General features: G+C 44.2%; 1 protein-coding gene across 1 annotated transcript in view; it reads right to left on the reverse strand.

Moving 5' to 3' along the window:
- Positions 1-19,787, reverse strand: part of ITPKA (inositol-trisphosphate 3-kinase A) — a 128,190-nt gene extending 108,403 nt beyond the window's left edge. The window contains exon 1 of the mRNA XM_075843709.1: positions 19,101-19,787. Within this exon, the coding sequence (XP_075699824.1) occupies positions 19,101-19,643 (543 nt within the window). The 5' untranslated portion in view covers positions 19,644-19,787. The remainder of the gene's footprint in view (positions 1-19,100) is intronic.
- Between the last annotated feature and the right edge of the window lie 784 nt (positions 19,788-20,571).

The following is a 20,571-nucleotide window of genomic DNA, read 5'->3' on the forward strand; positions in this document are numbered from 1 at the left end:
AACTGTAAAAACACATCACACCCGTTTAATAGGTTTTTCTCATATAAGACATGTATGGGATATCTACGGGCTATGCCATAAATGTTGGATAAATGCGGGTCCCAGCCCGTTCCGACTGGTGCAGCATCCAGGCAGAGAATGAATAGAAAGCACGGCTCTCTCCCTGCTGTTCGATGGCAGTTAATTAAACAGCCAAGCAAGTGAATTCTTAAAGAGAACCTGTCACTAGGTCATATAAATTAAACTGGTTAACTTGAATGGTTTTCTTTTTTTTCTGGACCCCCGTTCCAGAGATATGGCCCACTGTTGAGTTGGCTCCCTATATACAAATTTTCTGTAATTAGCCAACGGGATGGAGCTAGCTTCCCTGCTTCTAATGTTGACCAATTAGCACAAGGCAGCTTGAGGGTAGTTCACGCCCTATTGGCTAACTACAGCAAATTGGCATATGGACAGCCAACACAACAGTGGGCCATATCTCTGAAATGGGGAGGTCCAGGAAAAAATATAAAACCGCGCTGAAATCAGAGAGACAGCGATATTCAGGTCAGTAAACTAGTTAGACTTTTATGACCTAGTGACATGTCCTCTCTTACATAGATGCGGGTCGAGAGCTGGGATATATGTCTATCAGACAAGTCCTGTGTCACCCCATCAGCCCTGGCGACCAGGTTTTGCTCCCTGCATTCATGAATTTAGCACCAGGGTGCCCCCCCCCCCTGCGCCGAATACATGGAGCTGGAAGGTGTGACTACTAGGGAAGAAGAGGACGGGGCCAGTTGTGACTACTAGGGTATTGGGGGCCTGCGCTGATTACTTCGGACACCCTTTTTACTTCTAGAGGGGAGGGGGGGAAGACAATGCTGCTACTACAAAGGGTCTGTCGTCTGATTATGAGGAGGTAAAATATAGTGGTTCTTGTAAGTCTAGGCTCACACATCCCCGTTGAAGTGCGGCATTTTTGTTTCTAAATGTGCATCAATCGCTCTTCAACCAGATTATGTGGAGCCTGCCCAACAGTATGTCAGTGCTGACTCCTAACATTTGGATCTGGTAAGATTTCACACTTGCATTAAAATCCTGCAACTCTATTCTTTTCTAAAGTTTGCTAGTAGTTTTAGTATTTTTGCTATCTTACTCGATGGGAGATGGAAAAATCTATAATGAACACACATAGTGCAGGGTTAACAGCATTACATTCTATTATTAATCTGACCACTAGAATAAGAATCATTGTTCCATTCAGAAAGAATCTATTTTTTAGATCTCCCCATGAAGCTGTTTTCACTATAGTGTCCGGCACTTACAAATAGTTTAGAGAACAGCTTTTTATGGCATTTTCGATAACACAGAATAGTATTATAAAACATTTACTAAAGATTGCGGCTTGCTGAAAGGACAATTGTTATACAGCCAGAAAATTCTTATTGCTTCTGTAGTATGCATGCCAGATAGTGGAGACATGTAGCACATAAACATTTATCTATATGCATCTAAACTGCCATGTTTATGGCCATCAGCTGCGCATAGACATTCGTTTTTACTTTTTAGATCTTGCTAGAGACATAATCTGGAGACAGCCTGATCTCTATGGGCACCATCCAACAGACTGTCTGTTCATTTTTGGGAGAGGGGGACAGAAAGAATTGAGATGAGCGGCACAAGAGGAGTCTAGCAGGTGCTCAACCCTTCAACAAAGTTACATGTACCCATACACCAGAACAGGTGAGACAGATCGCAAATACGGACAACATTAAAACATGTTCTATCATTCTTTGGAACGGACCCCCAAAAAAATGGATGTGTGCATGGCCCCATAGAAATAAATGGTTCAGTGTTCTATCAGAAAAAAATGGAAAGGACACTGGAGAAAACGGATCCATTGACTTCTATGGGGGCTGTCTGGCCGAAAACTGACAAAAATAGGACATGCCAATATTCAGGGGCCGTTAAAAAAACAGCTCGTGTGAATATACCCATAGAACATCATTGTTCTGAAAACAGCCGTGTGACGGCCGTTCAAAGAACGGCCCCCACACGGCCGTTTTTAACTGCCATGTGAATGTAGTGTAAGGCCAGATGGCCCCCATAGAAGTCAATGGATCAGTTTTTAATGGATGTCAATACATGTAACAACCGTTAAAAACGGATCTGTGCCCCTGTTCATACGCTGGATATCCACAATATATCAGGGCCCAAATTTTAGTGAATGGACTATTGTCCCCATATTTTCAATTGGCACGGGGTACCAGACAGGGTTGCCCTTTGTCACCCCTTTTGTTTGCAAGAACCGTTAGCTATGGCTACATCAGTCATATCATGGGATACAGTTTGGGGGCAGGGGGGACAGAATTGGCCTGCATGCTGATGATATGATTCTTTTCATGTCTAGACCTAAAGATACCTTGCCAGCTGCGATAGACCTAATACATAGGTTTGGGAGATTTTCTGGGTTATACATCAACTGGAATAAAAAAATAATTCTACCATTGCAAGACTTGGGTTGGGCTCCAGTAGAATGTGGGCTTAAAGTAGTGTCGAGTTTTAAATATTTTGGTATTGTGATGAGCAAGGTCCCTGGCTCACATATGCGTAATAATATTTATCCTTTATTGGATTATGTAAAGGACAAGTTTAAAATTTGGAGCTCGTTACCCTTGGCGGTTACAGGACACATTAACTTGATAAAAATTATTATACTTCCCAAATGTTTTTATATGCTGGAACACATAGCGGTACCAATACCGTTGTCGGTCCTTAAAAACTTACATGCTCTTTTGCCTTCCTTTATTTGGGGTTCAAATAGGTCGAAACTTAAATTGACTTCACTGCAGAGGCCTAAATTATTAGGGGGTACATCACTTTCAGACTTCTACCTATACTATTTGTCGGGACAATTACGTTAACTAAACACATGGGTTAGTGTAGATATTTTACCTAACAGAGAACATTACCTTGCTTTTTATTTGGATATGCCCAACTTGTGGCCTGTTCTAGAAGGTATGCCTCACTCTCGGAGGAATTTGCTACCATTACATAGAATTGCTGCGCAGATATGGCATGCTACAAAAAATGTATCTCATTCAATGGTGTTGTTGCTGAGCAGTCTCTGTGGCATAGTCCCTCTCTGGTGCATATGACAGCCTCCTTGGATCCACAGTTTTGGGTGGGACATGGAGTGAAATGTGTTGGGGATTTATATACAGTCATGTGAAGCACAAATACAGGAGGATTTTGGATGCCTTCTATAAGTTTTTACAGATCAGACATGCCCTTCGGTCTCAATTTCCTCAGGCAGGATGGAGTATATCTAATTTCCCCCTCATTGGGGTTTTCAAATCGCAGGGCCCTAGAGGTTTAATTTCAGCTATCTACTCTTTCCTCATACAATCTAAATTGGTGGCTGCTCCATTGGTAGTAGAAGCTAAGTGGAAAGGACTTATTCCTGACATAGATACTGAGATATGGAATGATATCTTACACTCCCATTTATTGGTGTCCCCAGCAGCTAATAACAGAATGACACAACTTTTCATTATACATCAAAGTTACTTGACACCAGTCAGGCTCAATAAAATGGGTAGGTGTCCTACCACTGAGTGTCATAGATGTGGAGCTTCTGGATCGGATTTTTGGCATATGATATGGATGTGTTCATGGATACATTCATTCTCGGAAGATGTTATAGTGCTGCTTATTGGGGTTCTACAATTTCCAATTTCAGTTTCACCTCTATTATGCTTGTTTGGGATTGTATCTGAGGATATATGGTCTAGCCATACTAGAATATTTTTGAGGGAGGTATTGTTTATGGCTCGCAAATCCATAGCTCTCCGGTGGATGGGTCCCAGGCCTCCTACTCTTTCTCAATGGAAGTCCTTGGTCAATTCTATGCTCTCATATGTTAGACTGGTATATAGGAATAGGGGATGTGTGGAGAAATTTGCTATGGTTTGGGGACAATGGTGCGATTCACCGCTTACACAGTATACTCCGCATAGATATTTTGATCTTAGAGATGCTCTGTTAACATAAGGCATTATCCACTGAGAGGTTTGGTTAATTTTGCGATACTCTGCTGTTTGTATGCAATCTGATATGTCTAAACACTGCATGTTGCTATTTTGCTTTTAATACTTCATGTATGTTATAAATTTGATATCTGTACTCAATATTATGGATATGATGTAATATTTTTGATATTGTAAAGTTGTTATGCTTTTGTGCATGGTGCTGTTACTCTTTAATAAAACGAGTTTAAAAAAAAACAACGGATCTGTGACATGGGGATTGGCAAGGGAACTACTAGTTCCCTTGCTAGCTATCGGCATCATGCTCACCGATGCAGCGCCATCCTCTTTAGGTGTGGTCTCTCGTCTTCACGGGTTCTGCGAAGGCGACGTGATGACGTTGTCGCGCCGGCTTCACAGATCCCGTGCAGACGAGAGACCACACCTAAAGAGGACGGCGCTGCATCAGTGAGTGTGTAGGGCAGCCGAAAGTTAAATGTAGTATATTGTTGCGCTCACTACAAGGGTAGTGTGGTGCTATTACAGGGGGCATTGTACATAGTGGTTAACTGTAGTGAATTTTCCGTGACTGTCCAGGATTTACAGAGACAGTCCCTGAAAATTCCTACAGGGAGGGGGGGTGTGGCATCATCTACAGGGGGTCTGTCTGGCATCATCTACATGGGGTCTGTGTGGCATCATCTACATGGGGTCTGTGTGGCATCATCTATATCGGGTCTGTGTGGCATCATCTACAGGGAGGGCTGTGTGGCATCATATACAGGGTGGCTGTGTGGCATCTACAGGAGGGCTGTGTGGCATCATGTACAGGAAGGCTGTGCGGCATCATGTACAGGAAGGCTGTGCGGCATCTACAGGAGGGCTGTGTGGCATCATATACAGGGAGGCTGTGCGGCGTCATCTACAGGGAGGCTGTGTGGCATAATCTACAGGGAGGCTGTGTGGCATAATCTACAGGGAGGCTGTGTGGCATCATCTACAGGGAGGCTGTGTGGCATCATCTACAGGGAGGCTGTGTGGCATCATCTACAGGGGAGCTGTGTGGCATCATCTACAGGGGGCTGTGTGGCATCATCTACAGGAGGTCTGGAGAAATAGATCCAGAGAAAATAGTGTCTAGGTGAACATGTGACCTTCCTTTGGGTGTTTTCAGGGGCTGGGACCAAAAAAGCCTGACAAATGAAATTCATCAGTTTTTTTTAACGGCCATGAAAAACGGATGCAAAAGGGATGTCAAACGACCATTAAAAACGGACAGACGGACTGGAAATGGATGAAAATTTGGAGACACACTGATGCAAAGCGGCCATGAAATACTGACAGTTCATCAGTTTTTAATAGACATTTTTTTTCGCTGCCGTGTGAATGTAGCCTAAGCTGAATGACAATGGAATGGATTTATTAAACCAATTATTGTGCAGGTATCTGCACTGTAATGTGGTATATAGTCAAAGACTATTGCAATACTTACAGAGGTTTTCCCACAATAGTAAGTTACGGCATATCATTAGTATAGCTAAAAATGTACTGCTCACGGGGTCTGACCACTAGAGACCCCAATCGATCCCTGGAATGAAGCTTGGAATAAAAATGGTCTGTCATTGCTATTCAAAGTGTTAGTGAAGCAGTTCCATTATATATTTTAACTGTTTGCCCAAAGGTGAACCTTTATATTAAAAGGGGTGGTCTGCAATTTGCATCCCCTTGTCATATGCCCTAAACACAGTTCTCAGCACTGAAAAACAAACACGTGTGGATGTCTGGTCAGGATTTGTTTTCCCCGACAGTCAACAACTTATTGCTGTAGTGCGTAAGACCCTGCAGGGGTCCCTGATCGGAACCCCAAATGTGTCCAAATCAGACTACCCCTTTGAGGAGCTTAAAGGGGACCTCTCACTAGGTCATATATGTTGAACTGGTTAACTGACTGGTTAACTGTGCTGTCTCCATGATTTGAGCGCCGTTTTTCTTTTTTTTCCTGGACCCTCATTCCAGATATATGGCCCACTGTTGTGTTGGGTGTCTATATGCTAATACGCTGTAGATAGCCAATGGGGTGGAGCTAGCTTCCCTGTCTCTAATGGTGACCAATCAGCGTGAGGCAGCTTGAGGGTATTTCACGCCCTGTTGGCGAACTACAGCAAATTTATCATATAGGGAGCCAACACAACAGTGGGCCATATCTCTGGAACAGGGGGGTCTGAAAAAAAAAAACGTGCTGGAATCAGGGAGCCGATGCCAATCAAGTCAGAAAACCAGTAAACTAGTTATATGACCTAGTGACAGGACCTCTTTAATGATAACATAAGCACTGATCACTAGTAAAAAAAAAAAACGGTCTGTATGGGTGTATTCATATGGTGCGGTTTTGATGTTTTTTTAACACATGGCCAAAAATCGCACGCAAAAAACGCACGGACGCCGTGGCAAATCGCAATAAAAAGAATGGGGTTTTCGGCCGTGCGGCAAAACCACACCGTGTGAATACAAACCTATGGGCGTTTTTACACACACAGTTTTTAGGAAAAACACCACATTTTTTGTGGCGTTTTATGAAGGATTTTTTTCAGGGGGAAATGCTCTAGCCAGTTGTTAGCTGTTCCGTAAAGTTTCAATTTTCTAGTGGAAACAATATGCTATTGTTTCCGCTAAAAAACTGAAAACGTACGGAACAGAAACGGAAAGCATTTGCAACAGTAGCATTACCGTTAAAAATAATGGTAATGCAAATGGAAGCTATGGCTTCCGTCTGGCTTTCCATTCATCTGTTCCTCTGACGGAATGGATGAACAGAAACCCCAAATGGAACTCGACGTTGATGTGACTGAGGCCTGTGAACACGCTGTGTGTCTGTGCACTGCCAGAAGCTGGGTGTTAACAAAGAGAAGTGGATGATGCTGATTCGTCAGCATCATACACTTCCATTCACAGCGCCCAGCTAGTAAAACAAGTAAAAACGCCCAGATGTACATACACAATACACGCCCAGTTGTACATAACTTTAAACACGCCCAGTTGTACTTTAGAAAGCCTAATTTGCATAAATATAAAAATGGTCATAACTTGGACAAAAATGCTCGTTTTAAATTAAAAAAAACTTTACTCTTATCTACATTGCAGCGCCGATCTGCTGCAATAGGAGATAGGGGTTTGAAAATCTGGTGACAGAGCCTCTTTAATGTCAGGAGCGGGGCAATGGCTGTATTACACAGCCGCAACCCCGCTTTAGAACGGCGGAGATCAGAGAAACCTCTTATCTCCGCCGTTATTCCCCTGACTGCAGCATTCAGGGGAAAATGAGAAGGGGGATGCCCCTTGGATCGCATCACAGGAATCCCTGTGACACAATTTAGGGACATACCATATATGGGCAGACAGCCCAGGATCCATTGAAGGACCCCAGGACTGTCTTACCATATTTCCTGTTGCTAGGGAATACGTAGGTATGTCCTAACAACTGCCTGTGTACTATCCGTATATAGATATATGCCAGTATATTAAAGTTTAAAAATAAAGTTCAAAAAATAAAGTAATATTAAATTTTAAAAAAAATACACATACGCTTTTACAATAAACATTAAAATAAGTCTCAATATATATAATATACACATTCGGTATTGGCATGGCCGTAATAACCTGCACAACAATTTTTTTGCAGCATTTATAATGTATACGCTATAAAAAAATAAAATAAAAACTGCTTTCTTTCACTTAGGGCTTATTTACACGAATGTGATATACGTCCGTGCAACGTGCGTGATTTTCACGCGCCTCGCACGGACCTATGTTAGTCTATGGGATCGTGCAAACAGTCCGTGATTTTCACGCAGCGTGTGTCCACTGCATGAAACGCACGACATGTCCTATATTTGTGCGTTGTTCGCGCATCACGCACCCATTGAAGTTAATGGGTGCGTGAAAATCACGCGCACCACACGGAAGCACTTCCGTGTGACGTGCGTGATTCGCGCAACAGCAGTAAAAACTATGATTGAAAACAGAAAAGCACAACGTGCTTTTCTGTTTACAAACATACAAACAGTGTGACATAATGATGGCGGCTGCGCGAAAATCACGTAGTCACGCATCATATGGTGATGACACACGGAGCTGTTAAGTGCCTTTTGCGCACGCAAAACGCACACGCTCGTGTGAATCTGGCCTTATTGTGAGGCACGAGGTGTGATGATGAATTTAACCTCCATGTGCCTCATATTAATAGTAATTAACCCCATCATGTACTTTAGACATTAACCCATTATGACTGAGAAACATGATGGGGTTAATTACTATTAATGTAAGGCAAATTCAAAATTCATCCCACCACGCGCCTCACATCAGAAAATGGAAGAACTTTTTTTTTTATTACTGTTGGCAAAGTATCACTTTTGTATCGAAATCGCAATACTAAACGAAGTATCGGTATCGAAGTCCAAATTCTGGTATTGTGACCTCCCTATCTGCTACAATGAGGTGTTTAATTAGAAAACTGGTATTATACATGAGAATAAAGGGGTTACCTAATATTACTGTGTATTAGGGCACATTTATACAATGCTGGTTTGGTGGAGTTTTTTTTGTGCAGTTTCCAATGTTTGCAGTTTTTTCAGTGGATCCAAAAAAAGAAGAGTAGAACAATGTTGGATTGCCTGACCACTCTCCGACTACTGCACCTGTACCCCATCGTCCGCTCTGCTATGTCATATACCTGGTACCTGTCATTTATTACTGTTTCCTTTGGCTACCGTATTTCCAACCTTTCCCATAGTGATCTGGAAACCTGCTGCCGGCATATATCTAGAAAATAAGTCACCAGGCAAGTTAGATGCACCATAGTCCTGGCACCAGTAGAATACGTATGGACTCATGCACACTTTCGTTGGCCGTTGTACCGCCGCTGAAGACTGATTCGTGAAACACGGACCTCACATGGATGGCTTCCGTGTGCAGTCCTAACGGACCAAATGAATGAAAAGTCTGAGACTGTTCTGTCTAAAACGGACAGGAGTAGGACATGTCCTTTTTTTGTCGAAACGGCCACACGGTTCCGTTAAAACAACTGAAGTGTGCATGGCCCCATAGAAATGAATGTTTGTGTGCTAGGTGTTAAAAAAACAGATAGCACCCTGAAGAAAGTAACTGAAGTGGGCATGAGGCCTTAGACCCAAACTGAAGTCACAGGAAAAGGGGGTGCTATAGGTGAATTGTGCCGCCCGGTAGATTCTAGCGTAGGAACCAGAACATAACAACTTCTCGATTTTTGCTGCACATTGAAGGCAGCGGTCTGGTTATCTTTAAACTGCTCTTCTAATTTCCCTATGTTAATATGAGGTCTTCTTATCCATCAAGAGTTGGCACGGGTATAAATGAAACCGATTGTCAAGTGCACACTTAGAGATTCACTATATACAAAGAAAATGGAAATCTGTCGCTTTGTGGAGTTCCCTGACATTTAAAGCTGTGAGTTAACAAATATTTGAAGAGTAGCGGCCTGTGAAATATTATTGGAGACCGCGCTGGCACAGACCGAACTGACATACACCTATTACTGGAACTGTACAAAGGAAAGCTGCCAACATCGCTGTATAAAAACTGGATTTGGGAGTAAATCCGTTTCCTAATCCTATCAGACCCTCTTGCTTTAAAAGGTTTAATTTCCATGTGATCTGGGCTGCAAAGGAACAATGGGGTAGTTTTATTTTATAATACTGGCGCACCGAGCGCCAGTCTCTCTCCTAGGAGAGTGTGAACCAGGTGCATGGGTCAACAAGGGTCAGACCTGACGTTATTTTCAAACACTTTTCTTAGGCCTTATTCACACGAACGCGCTAAACGTCTGTGTGACGGCCGTTGAACCTTGAGAAAATTGGACATGCCCTATTTTTTTCACACATCCCTCCATAGATTCTAGTCTATGGGAGATGCGTGATATCGCGTCCCGCAGTGCAGAGCACGGATGCACCTCGGACGTGAAAAACTGCCATTTTTCACGTCCGAGATGCGCAACTCCCGTGTGAACCTAGCCTAAGTCCGCACAATTCTAAAGCACCACTTTGGTCTTCTTGAGCCCCACCTCACCTTTACTATTACAATACATAGGGTATCTGTATACAATGGACCTTTCAAGGGGTTATCTAGGTTTTTAAAATTGATGGTCTATGCTTAGGATAGGCCATCTATATAAGATCGGTGGAAGTCTGACTCTCAGCACCCCCCGCTGACCTGCTGTTTTGAAGGCCCCGCGGCGCTCGTAGGATCACCACAGGCTCTTCATTGTTTATATGATTCTACTCCTGCTTTGTACTTACACATACTGTTACGTTTGTAGCGGCCATGCAAGGTATTGCACCACTCTCCCGTTCACTGGTGTACGTACAAGTTAAATTGTCGGTGGCCCCGCTTCTCCTGCTAAGCCCCGTTCACTTTTTTTAAAAGTGGTAAACAGTGTGTAAAAATCAAAGCTGCAAATTGTGACTTCTCCACGCCAGGAAATTGGCATAGTGTTTAAAGGGTAACTAAACTTTCAACAAACTTCTGACATGTCATAGTGACATGTCAGAAGTTTTGATTGGTGATGGTCCGAGCGCTGACACCGACTGATCGCTATAAGGCTATGTTCACACGGGGTCTTTTGCCGAGTTTTTTGACGCGGAAACCGCGTCGCAAAACTCGGCAGAAACGGCCCGAGAACGCCTCCCATTGATTTCAATGGGAGGCGTCGGCGTCTTTTTCCCGCGAGCAGTAAAACTGCCTCGCGGGAAAAAGAAGCGACATGCCCTATCTTCGGGCGCTTCCGCCTCCGACCTCCCATTGACTTCAATGGGAGGCAGGAGAAAGCGTGTTTTCTGCCCGCGGCGCTCAATGGCCGCGGGCGAAAAACGGCGCGATCATTGCTATTCACACGGAGTATTTTGGGGGAGGAATATCTGCCTCAAAATTCCGTTTGGAGCTTTGAGGCAGATATTCCTCCCCCAAAATACTCCGTGTGAACATAGCCTTAGGAAGAGGCAGAAGTGCTCGGGTGAGCGCCGAGATGCTTGGTTTCTGATCGGCTTGTCTCAGAAAGCCGATGCAGCGGTGTACGGACTCAATAGAAAATCTGAGCTCGTACATTGGCTTTCCGAAAAAAACGGATCCGAAACCAAGCGGTTTAGCGCTAACCTGAGCACTTCTGCAGCTTCGTTTTGAAGCTCAGAGGGACAGACATGGAAAGTATACAAGACATATATGAATGACTAAAAAATATCAAACCTCCTGACGAAGCCGCAGGCATCTCCTTGGGTGTTCCTATCCTGTCCAGTCTCATTTTGTATTTCATTGCATCTATCATAATTAAGGGTATGTTTTGGTTCGATATTCTTTTTTTTTTTTAAGTCTATTTCTTGTATAATTTCCATGTCTGTCCCTCTGAGCTTCAGACTATATTCTCTTCGACTAGGCTGTATACATCTTATACATAGTGGGGTTATCTCCCCATTTGCTATACCTAGCTATATACTTATACCTTGAGTTTTTGACAGTATTATCTTTGAATTGGTACTTTTATAGTGGGGGGGGGGGGGTTCCCCGTATTTCCCTATTTTCTACACCTATTTCAGAGATTCTCTGTCATTTGTTGGTATGCAATAGTGCTATGTTCTATTTTTGATATGTGCCTTACTTGGGTTTGGCTATGTTATAACTGGTATTATCCATTGCCCTCGTATATTGTGGTTCAAGCACATGTCTATTTTATACTGGATTGTATAGGCACATACTTTCTGTCATATTTCTTGCTCTCCCACTTTTTATTGCTGATTTTATGTACTTTTGTCAATTTTTCTATTAAAGTCATATTTGTACTATTACTCAGGCGTGCTATCCTTCTGTTTTTGGGATACTATTGTAGGTTTTCATTTCACTATGACGCGTCAGAAGTATGAAGGTTTAGTTACACTTTAATAAATCCCCCCCCCCCCCCAATGAGGCTTGCATTTCTATCTTTTCAAGAATAAACAATGTGTCGCAATAATAAATCTTCATATCACAAAATTTACGTAGTCAAAAACGCATGTAAAAACGCAAATGCTAAAAAACACTATTTTGAAAAAAAAATAGCTAGAAAAAGCGCATGGAGGAAAGCTTAAAGGAACTTTTTAAATCGCAGTTCTCCTTTCAGAATAAGGCATAATAGTGGTTTATGATAGACCGTGATAAAAAAAAACTTGTTCTGAGCGGTGCCATGGAAATACACTTAGTGCATTGAAAAGAGATTCTCTATGACCAATAATAACGTCATCTACTGTTACGAGAAAGAAAAGCGTAAGAATGCGTCTTGTCACCATTTCATGTTGTTCTCACATTAGTCATACACTGCAGTAACACTTCTTCCATTATTTACTCAGATAAGTCATTATATGGGCCAGGGCTGCATTCTACTATATTACTAAACAACACGTACAGATTAGCGTCTTTTTCCGCGACCTATTAACACTTTCACGAATGGCTTGTTTCAAACTCTACTAAGCCATCTGATAGCAGAGACCGATGTAGGAACCAAAAGCTACATGCAGCAGCTGGTAATAGGGACCCTCCTGTGTTCTGCCAACACAGGGCGCATCGCAGGAGGGAGAATGTGTGAGACAAGTTAAATTGGGGGGGGGGGGGCAATGCACTGCTGTGACCACTGTGGGGGGGAAAGGGATACTATGAAATGATGGGCCCAATATGGGTCAGGGGGAAACTGCTGTGACCACTATGGGGAAGAAGGGGCAGAGAACTACTGTAACTACTAGGAAGAAGGGGTCAACATGTCTAGTTTGCTGTCTGCCTTTTATATTAAAGAGATTGTGTGGTTTAGAAAACAGATTTTGAGTTAAGGGGTCTCATTTCTGAGCGGCTACAATGAGCATATCCCTCTCTGGGGGACTGGTTACTTCCGTGCATTACACAGGCATCCCAATGATTTCAATGGGCAGCATCATTTTTTTTAATTTCCCCTCTGCTGATGGCAGGATAATTGAGCGCTTGCTGCCAGGTTACCCGCAGATTATAGCTGATTGATAGGGGTCCCCAGCTTTAGGACAACATGTGATTAGCTCATTTATGGGAGACCCTTCTAACTAAAAGCAGACACCCCCTTTAAAGCCTCTCAATATCCTTTATCTGAGAAGTGCACACCTTTTTGTATCCAGTCTAGATAATGCTGAGGGTATGTTCACACGAGGGCGTCCGTAACGGCTGAAATTACGGGGATGTTTCAGCCTGAAAACATCCCCATAATTTCAGCCGTAATGGCATGTGCAGGCGCTAGAACGCCGCGTCAATTACGGACGTAATTGGTGCTGCTATTCATTGGAGTCAATGAATAACGGCTCCAATTACGGCCAAAGAAGTGACAGGTCACTTCTTTGACGCGGGCGTCTATTTACGCGCCGTCATTTGACAGCGGTGCGTAAATTACACCTCGTGTGAACAGACAAACGTCTGCCCATTGCTTTCAATGGACAGATGTTTGTCAGCGCTATTGAGGCGCTATTTTCGGACGTAATTCGGGGCAAAAACGCCCGAATTACGTCCGTAAATAGGCCGTGTGAACATACCCTGAGTGTCATATATATCGGAAGAACAAATCTCTCTGGTAGTTTGCTTCAATGTATCAGCCTGGAGCCAAGTTGTGTAGCTCAGGGAGCATTGCCTAGATTGGATGCAATTGTATCCACTTATCAACTGAGAGAGCAGGTTTTTCATATACTAAGGGTATGTTCACACGAGGGCGTCCGTAACGTCTGAACTTACGGGGATGTTTCAGCCTGAAAACATCCCCATAATTTCAGCCGTAACGGCATGTGCAGGCGCTTGAACGCCGCGTCAATTACGGACGTAATTGGCGCTGCTATTCATTGGAGTCAATGAATAACGGCTCCAATTACGGCCAAAGAAGTGACAGGTCACTTCTTTGACGCGGGCGTCTATTTACGCGCCGTCATTTGACAGCGGCGCGTAAATATACGCCTCGTGTGAACAGACAAACGTCTGCCCATTGCTTTCAATGGGCAGATGTTTGTCAGCGCTATTGAGGCGCTATTTTCAGACGTAATTCGGGGCAAAAACACCCGAATTACGTCCGTAAATAGGCCGTGTGAACATACCCTAACAGAAACAAACCTGTGAAAATGAGATCCGTAATTGAAACGCATTTATAAAAATTAGCAAAACCTGATAAGTGCTAAAAAAATATTTTTTCAGTTTTCAGTCATTAAAAATCAAACGACGCTTGCTGACCCACACCTTCCCAGTTAACCCCTGCCCGTTTTTCCTCACCACTTTTCAAAAGTGGCAAAAGAGAAGTGGTGACAAATTGCGAACTTTTTATGCCAGAAAAGTGTCATAAAGCAAATAATAATCCTCAAAGTATATTCTAAAATGATACAACCTTTCATTTATACAGTAAACTTTACTTGCATAAAGGCTTCGTTCACATCTGCGTTGGGGTCCAGTTCCGTCTGAGGTTTCCGTCAGAACGGGACCCTGAACAGACACAAAAACGGTCGACTACGCTATTGCGTCCGGAAAAACGACGGGTCCGGTGCACAACAGAGACAAACGGAAACCATGGGCACCGGATCCGTCACCATTGAAATCAATGGAGATGGAAACGGAAACCTCTGGTTTCTGTTCAGGGCCCCGTTCTGACGGAAACCTCAGACGATACGTCAGAACGGGACCCCAACGCAGATGTGACGAAGCTGAACACTGCAAGAAAAATTAGATAACGGTGTTCCATTTTACTGTAGGCTGTAAAATTAGATGCTTTCTAAGGGTATGTGCACACACAAAATCAAAAGCGTCTGAAAATACGGAGCAATTTTCAAGGGAAAACAGCTCCAGATTTTCAGCCGTTTTTTAAGCCACTCGTGTTTTTCATGGCCGTTTTTGGAGCAGTTTTTCTATTGAGTCAATGAAAAACGGCTCAAGAAGTGACATGCACTTCTTTTTCACGGGCGTCTTTTTACGTGCCGTTTTTTGAAAGTGAGTAGTAAAAAAACGCCCCGTCGGAACAGAACGCCGTATTTCCCATTTGAAATGGGCAGATGTTTGTAGGCGTTCTGCTTCAATTTTTTCAGGTGTTTTTCGAGGCGTAAACGCCCCGAAATACGCCTGAAAACACTACGTGTGCGCATACCCTTATACCAATCTTGAGTAACTTGTGAAGAGATCTAGTAGTCCATATGAAAACTGCAATATTTGATGTATATATTTACATGGATAACAAAATACAAAAATAACCACTGCTAAATATATACTGTATTTTTTAAATATCTCTATATAATAGTGTTGTTATTATTAAAAGGGCTCATATCAGCTTCAGCCTGCAGACGACAAAATGCCAATGCTGCACGCCAACTACCAACTGCAGAAATCCGAATCTGATCACGCACTCTGGATCTTTGAAACGTTTCTCTAATATGATATTGTCCGACCTTTTTGTTTTTTTATTATAATGTGCAGCTGCAGAAAAAAAGAGAATTTCTTGCTGTCGTCTTGTGAATCTATAGAAATACCAGGTGCAACTTTTGGCATCCAGTATTCTGCCAATGGAACAGAAGACGCACAGCCTGTGTCTGTAGAGGCTGACAAGAAAATCAAAGCGAGCTTAATCTGACTTGCCAAATACTCAATTTCCTAATATACAGTAGGTTCCAGAGATGATCCTACACTGTAAATGTGCTGTAAGGAATGGGCACTGCTACAGTTTGTTATATCAGCCGTGTGGAAAAATAAATTCCTATAACTAATATTCGATAAGGGACAATGGCGCCTCACAACTTTATTAAAAATAAATAGTATTTTCGGTGGTGTACTTATAGAGATACACGTTCCCAAATCTGCCTGCAAAATACCTGTCCGAGATTGAGGAAATGAGTGGGTAGATATGGAAGTGCTTACATATATAAAACTGGGAATCTGTGCAAAGGGACATTTGAAACATGTAAATAATCCCACCGCGGGCATCCACTGGCACCGGATCAGACATCTTGCTACACAAAGAATTCTGCATGCAGGACAGGACAGAATTACAGGCGTTTGGCAAAAGCAGTAACTTCATTATCGCTGGACTACTCACTTTTGGGATTAACCAGAGCTGGGAGTTTTTAGTATATAGAAGCCAGACCACTCACGTGTAACTGTCTATAACCACCATCAATGACTGATGCTTGTTACCAGTCCCCACAACACACCATGTGTAAATCTATCACCACAGGCCAAAGTGTGCCAACCAGAATGTCAGACACCTAATGCACCCCTTGTCTGCTGTGCCAGCCAGACTACTGCACTGCAACCCGTGCCATGTAGCTGCTGTTAAAGAGGCTCTGTCACCAGATTTTGCAACCCCTATCTGCTATTGCAGCAGGGAGGCGCTGCAATGTAGATTACAGTAACGTTTTTATTTTTAAAAAACGAGCATTTTTGGCCAAGTTATGACCATTTTTGTATTTATGCAAATGAGGCTTGCAAAAGTACAACTGGGCGTGTTTAATGTAAAAGTACGTAGTGTATGATGTTGACGAATCAGCATCATCCACTTTTGTTAGTTAACACCCAGCTTCTGGCAGTGCAGACACACAGCGTGTTCTCGAGAGATCACGCTGTGACGTCACTCACTTCCTGCCCCAGGTCCTGCATCGTGTCGGCACCAGAGGCTGCATTTGATTCTGCAGCAGCATCAGCGTTTGCAGGTAAGTAGCTACATCGACTTACCTGCAAACGCTGATGCTGCTGCAGATTCAACTGTAGCCTCTGGTGCCGATGTGTCCTCGCTCGTCCGACACGATGCAGGACCTGGGGCAGGAAGTGAGTGACGTCACAGCGTGATCTCTCGAGAACACGCTGTGTGTCTGCACTGCCAGAAGCTGGGCGTTCTGTAGAGAAGTGGATGATACTTCTATACATAACGCCCAGCTAGTAAAAGTAGTAAAAACGCCCAGATGTACACACACATAATACACGCCCAGTTGGACTTTTGCAAGCCTCATTTGCATAAATACGAAAATGGTCATAACTTGGCCAAAAATGCTCGTTTTTTAAAAATAAAAACGTTACTCTTATCTCCATTGCAGCGCCTATCTGCTGCAATAGCAGATAGGGGTTGCAAAATCTGGTGACAGAGCCTCTTTAAGCTCCATGTGCCATTTAGCTAGTGTTGGGCACCCTGTGTGACTATGGCAGCAGGAACTAACCTGTACCTTGTGCCAGTCAATCACTGTCAGCCACACTGCTCCACCCAGTTGCTGTCAAGCTCTATGTGCCATTTAGCCACTTTTGAACACTGTCTTCCTCTATGGCAGTAGACACAGTCCTGCACCCTCTGCTAGTTAAAGGGAACCTGTCACCAGCATTTCACCTATTGAACTTTACTTCTCTCACTGGCCGCTGCTATAAAAAGTTCATTGCCATTATCCCCTCTCCTAAACGCCTCCTCCGACTGTAAATAACGGTCTGCAAACATTTAGTGCATTTTATCGTAATAATCCGGTGTCCCTTTGTGCGCACACACCAGAAGAGGACATCAATGCACAAGCGCTGGATTTTGTGTGCTGGGGGAAGGCGAGGAGCGGTCAATCAAAACTAAGGCCTCATTCACACGACAGGGTCTGAGTGTCGGTCGATAAAAACTGCAGTTTTTCCCGGCCGGTTTGCATCCGTTCCGATTCCATTCCGGGCCGAGTTGCCGTTTTTAATGGCCGATTTTGACCCGTTTTGCATCCGTTTTTTTCCCTGTCCATTTTAAAATCGGATGAATTTCATTTAAATTTGTTGCCACACACAGCCCTCTGTAGGTAATGCCACAGCCCCCCTGGTAGGTAATGCCACTCAGCCCCCTGTATGTAATGCCACCCAGCTCCCTGTATGTAATGCCACCCAGCTCCCTGTAGGTAATGCCACACAGCCCCCTGTAGGTTGCACCCCCCCCCCCCCACTTTCCAGGAGAAGTCACTGACTTCAATGTCCATATATGGGCAGTGTAGTCACTGACTTCTCCTGGTGATGAATTCCCAGCCACAGGTTGGGAATTCCGCTTCATAAGTGAGTGACGTCACTGTGTCCATATATGGACAGTGTAGTCGCTCACTTCTCCTGTAGCGGAATCCCCAATCCCCGGCCGGGGATTGGGGATTCCGACTCCTACAGGGAGCAAAAAAAGACCCTCCTCCTCCTCACATGCAATCTGCACTGTGAGGAGGAGAGAGAGCGCGAGAGACGGAATACATGGCCGTCACTCGGGACACATTCCGGGGATGGCCGTGTATTACCCGGCCCCATAGACTTCTATGGGAGCCGGGCGGCCGGGTAAACAGCCGAAAATAGGGCATGTCCCATTTTTTGACGGACAGGTTTCCTGGGCCGTTAAAAAATCGGTTGTGTGAATAGACCCATTAGGGGTCTATTGTTCCTAATGCAGACGTGTGACGGACGATTTATGAACGGCCGTCACCCGGTCGTGTGAATAAGGGCTAAGAAGATGGGGTAAACTCGGAAGGACTTGAGGAATGAAGATATGACTCTTATGCTCATTAGCATACGGTGTGGGAACACTAAAAAGCTGAATACTAAAGCTACAGAGCCGACTAAGAAGACAATTATAGGTTATATAGAAATGATTTTTCACCCACTATCACCTGGTATTGCTGGTTTAATAGGTGAAATGCTGGTGACAGGTTCCCTTTAAACACTCTACTACACCCTGTGCCGCCCCAAGCTACAACCTTGCCCTGCAAAGTGACAGTCAGACACTATCCTACATCTTTTGACACTGTCACTTATTTGCCAGTCAGATACTGTCAGACACTCTGTGGCAGTCACTCGCTGTGATACTTCATATGCCATTTACCATTGTTTGGCTTTGTGTGCCACTAAGGACGAGAACACGCTTCAGTCGTTGTCCAACACTCAGTGCCACCCAACTCTCCCCTTTAGCCACTGTAGACCCCACCCCCGTGTCGCAATATCAGTCCCTGTAGTATTAGGCGGTACATGGTGTCGTGTAGTCGGCATGTTGACAGGTACAGGCAGCAATAGTTTTCTTACCAGGGTCTGCTCCTCGCTGTGCTCCAGGTCCACATTGCCTTGGCTCTTGCTCTCAGAGTCGCTGAGCAGATCATCCTCAGAGTCCTCCAGCGCAGACGAGGAGCCAGTGGAGGACAGGGACGTGCTGGACACGGAGAGCCGCCGCTTGGCTAGCTTCAAAAAGCCCTCTGTGCTCATCCCGTCCCAACCAGGCATATCTGTGAGCACTGCCGCCGGGCTGGCGGGTGGCGCCGGCTCCTCACTAGTAGTCACCAGGAGCTGTGGGATAACGTGGTTCTTCCGCGCAGGTTCCCAGCTCCCTCTTCTCGGCTCTTCGGATACCTCCCCGTTGCTCCTTTGCCAGCTCCCGCTGCCCATCCTTCTCCTGCGCCTCGGCTCTCTATGCCTGTCCCGCTCCGCTGAGCACCGAGCCTCAAAGTATAATCGCAGCTCCCCTACGCTCAGTCTCTTCCGACCGCTGCCTAGATTTGGAGAGAGAGGGTGCTCCCCTGAACTCTCATTATGGTTCATTCCAGTGATGTTCGTTACTTCTGTGGGAATCATCCAAAACGTTGCGTCGCGGGGGGATAGAGGACAGCGTGCTACAGAGAAGTGAGTGTCATAGAAGTGTCTGTAGGCTGCCGCGAGAGGCACAGCTCAGACTGAGGTGCAGTAGCTGCTACACACTGTACTATTCACTTCCTCCTTCTCAACCTGGGACTTGTGTGGGAGGGAGGACAGGCTTGTCGTGTTTTCATTTTTCAGTATGAACAGTAGACGTGTGTTCTATGTTGGAGACAGGTTTTACAACTCCGTCATGGCTATTGTTACTAAGCAGGTGTCCAAAGTTGTAGCGAAGTTTCCCTTGACCTGTGGCAAATATTCGCTACCCTAGCCCTGTACCTAAATACATTGGCCAAGGAAGGACGGGTTGTTGGCACACTCCTTTGGGTTGTTGGCACACTCCTTGGCACACAGCATGCAGGACACATGCCCTTCTAGACCATCCTACGCCCCCGCAGGTGTCAGCCACTTACTATAAACCCCCCACACGACCAGATGATAGAGAAAAATATAATGATTACATTTAGCGATATTCATTCGTATGGCAAAAACGGCTATTTTAGTCTTTCTAATTTTGAAAATTTACAAATGGCAAAAAAAAAAATCTTTTGTTGAAAAATTGAACATATTTATTATTAAAAGTTCACTAAATATCCTATACGTGATGTTTTGGCAGACTGTAGGGCTTTGAAGGGAGGGAGCGCCATTTGGCTTTTGGAGCACAGATTTAGCTTGGTAGTAGCTCTGGCGTTTTGCTGGTATTTCAGTGTATAATGTGGGGGTACATGTAGGCTGGGCAGAGTACATCAGGGACATAATAAGAGGGTATAATAATGGGGTAAATAAATAATAATCCGCAGATATGTGGCCGGAGAACACGCTTAGTATTTTATTTGTGGCACAAACTGGGCACAACATATAGTGCACT

Source organism: Rhinoderma darwinii, chromosome 12, assembly GCF_050947455.1.
Source record: "Rhinoderma darwinii isolate aRhiDar2 chromosome 12, aRhiDar2.hap1, whole genome shotgun sequence".
Classification (NCBI taxonomy): domain Eukaryota; kingdom Metazoa; phylum Chordata; class Amphibia; order Anura; family Rhinodermatidae; genus Rhinoderma; species Rhinoderma darwinii.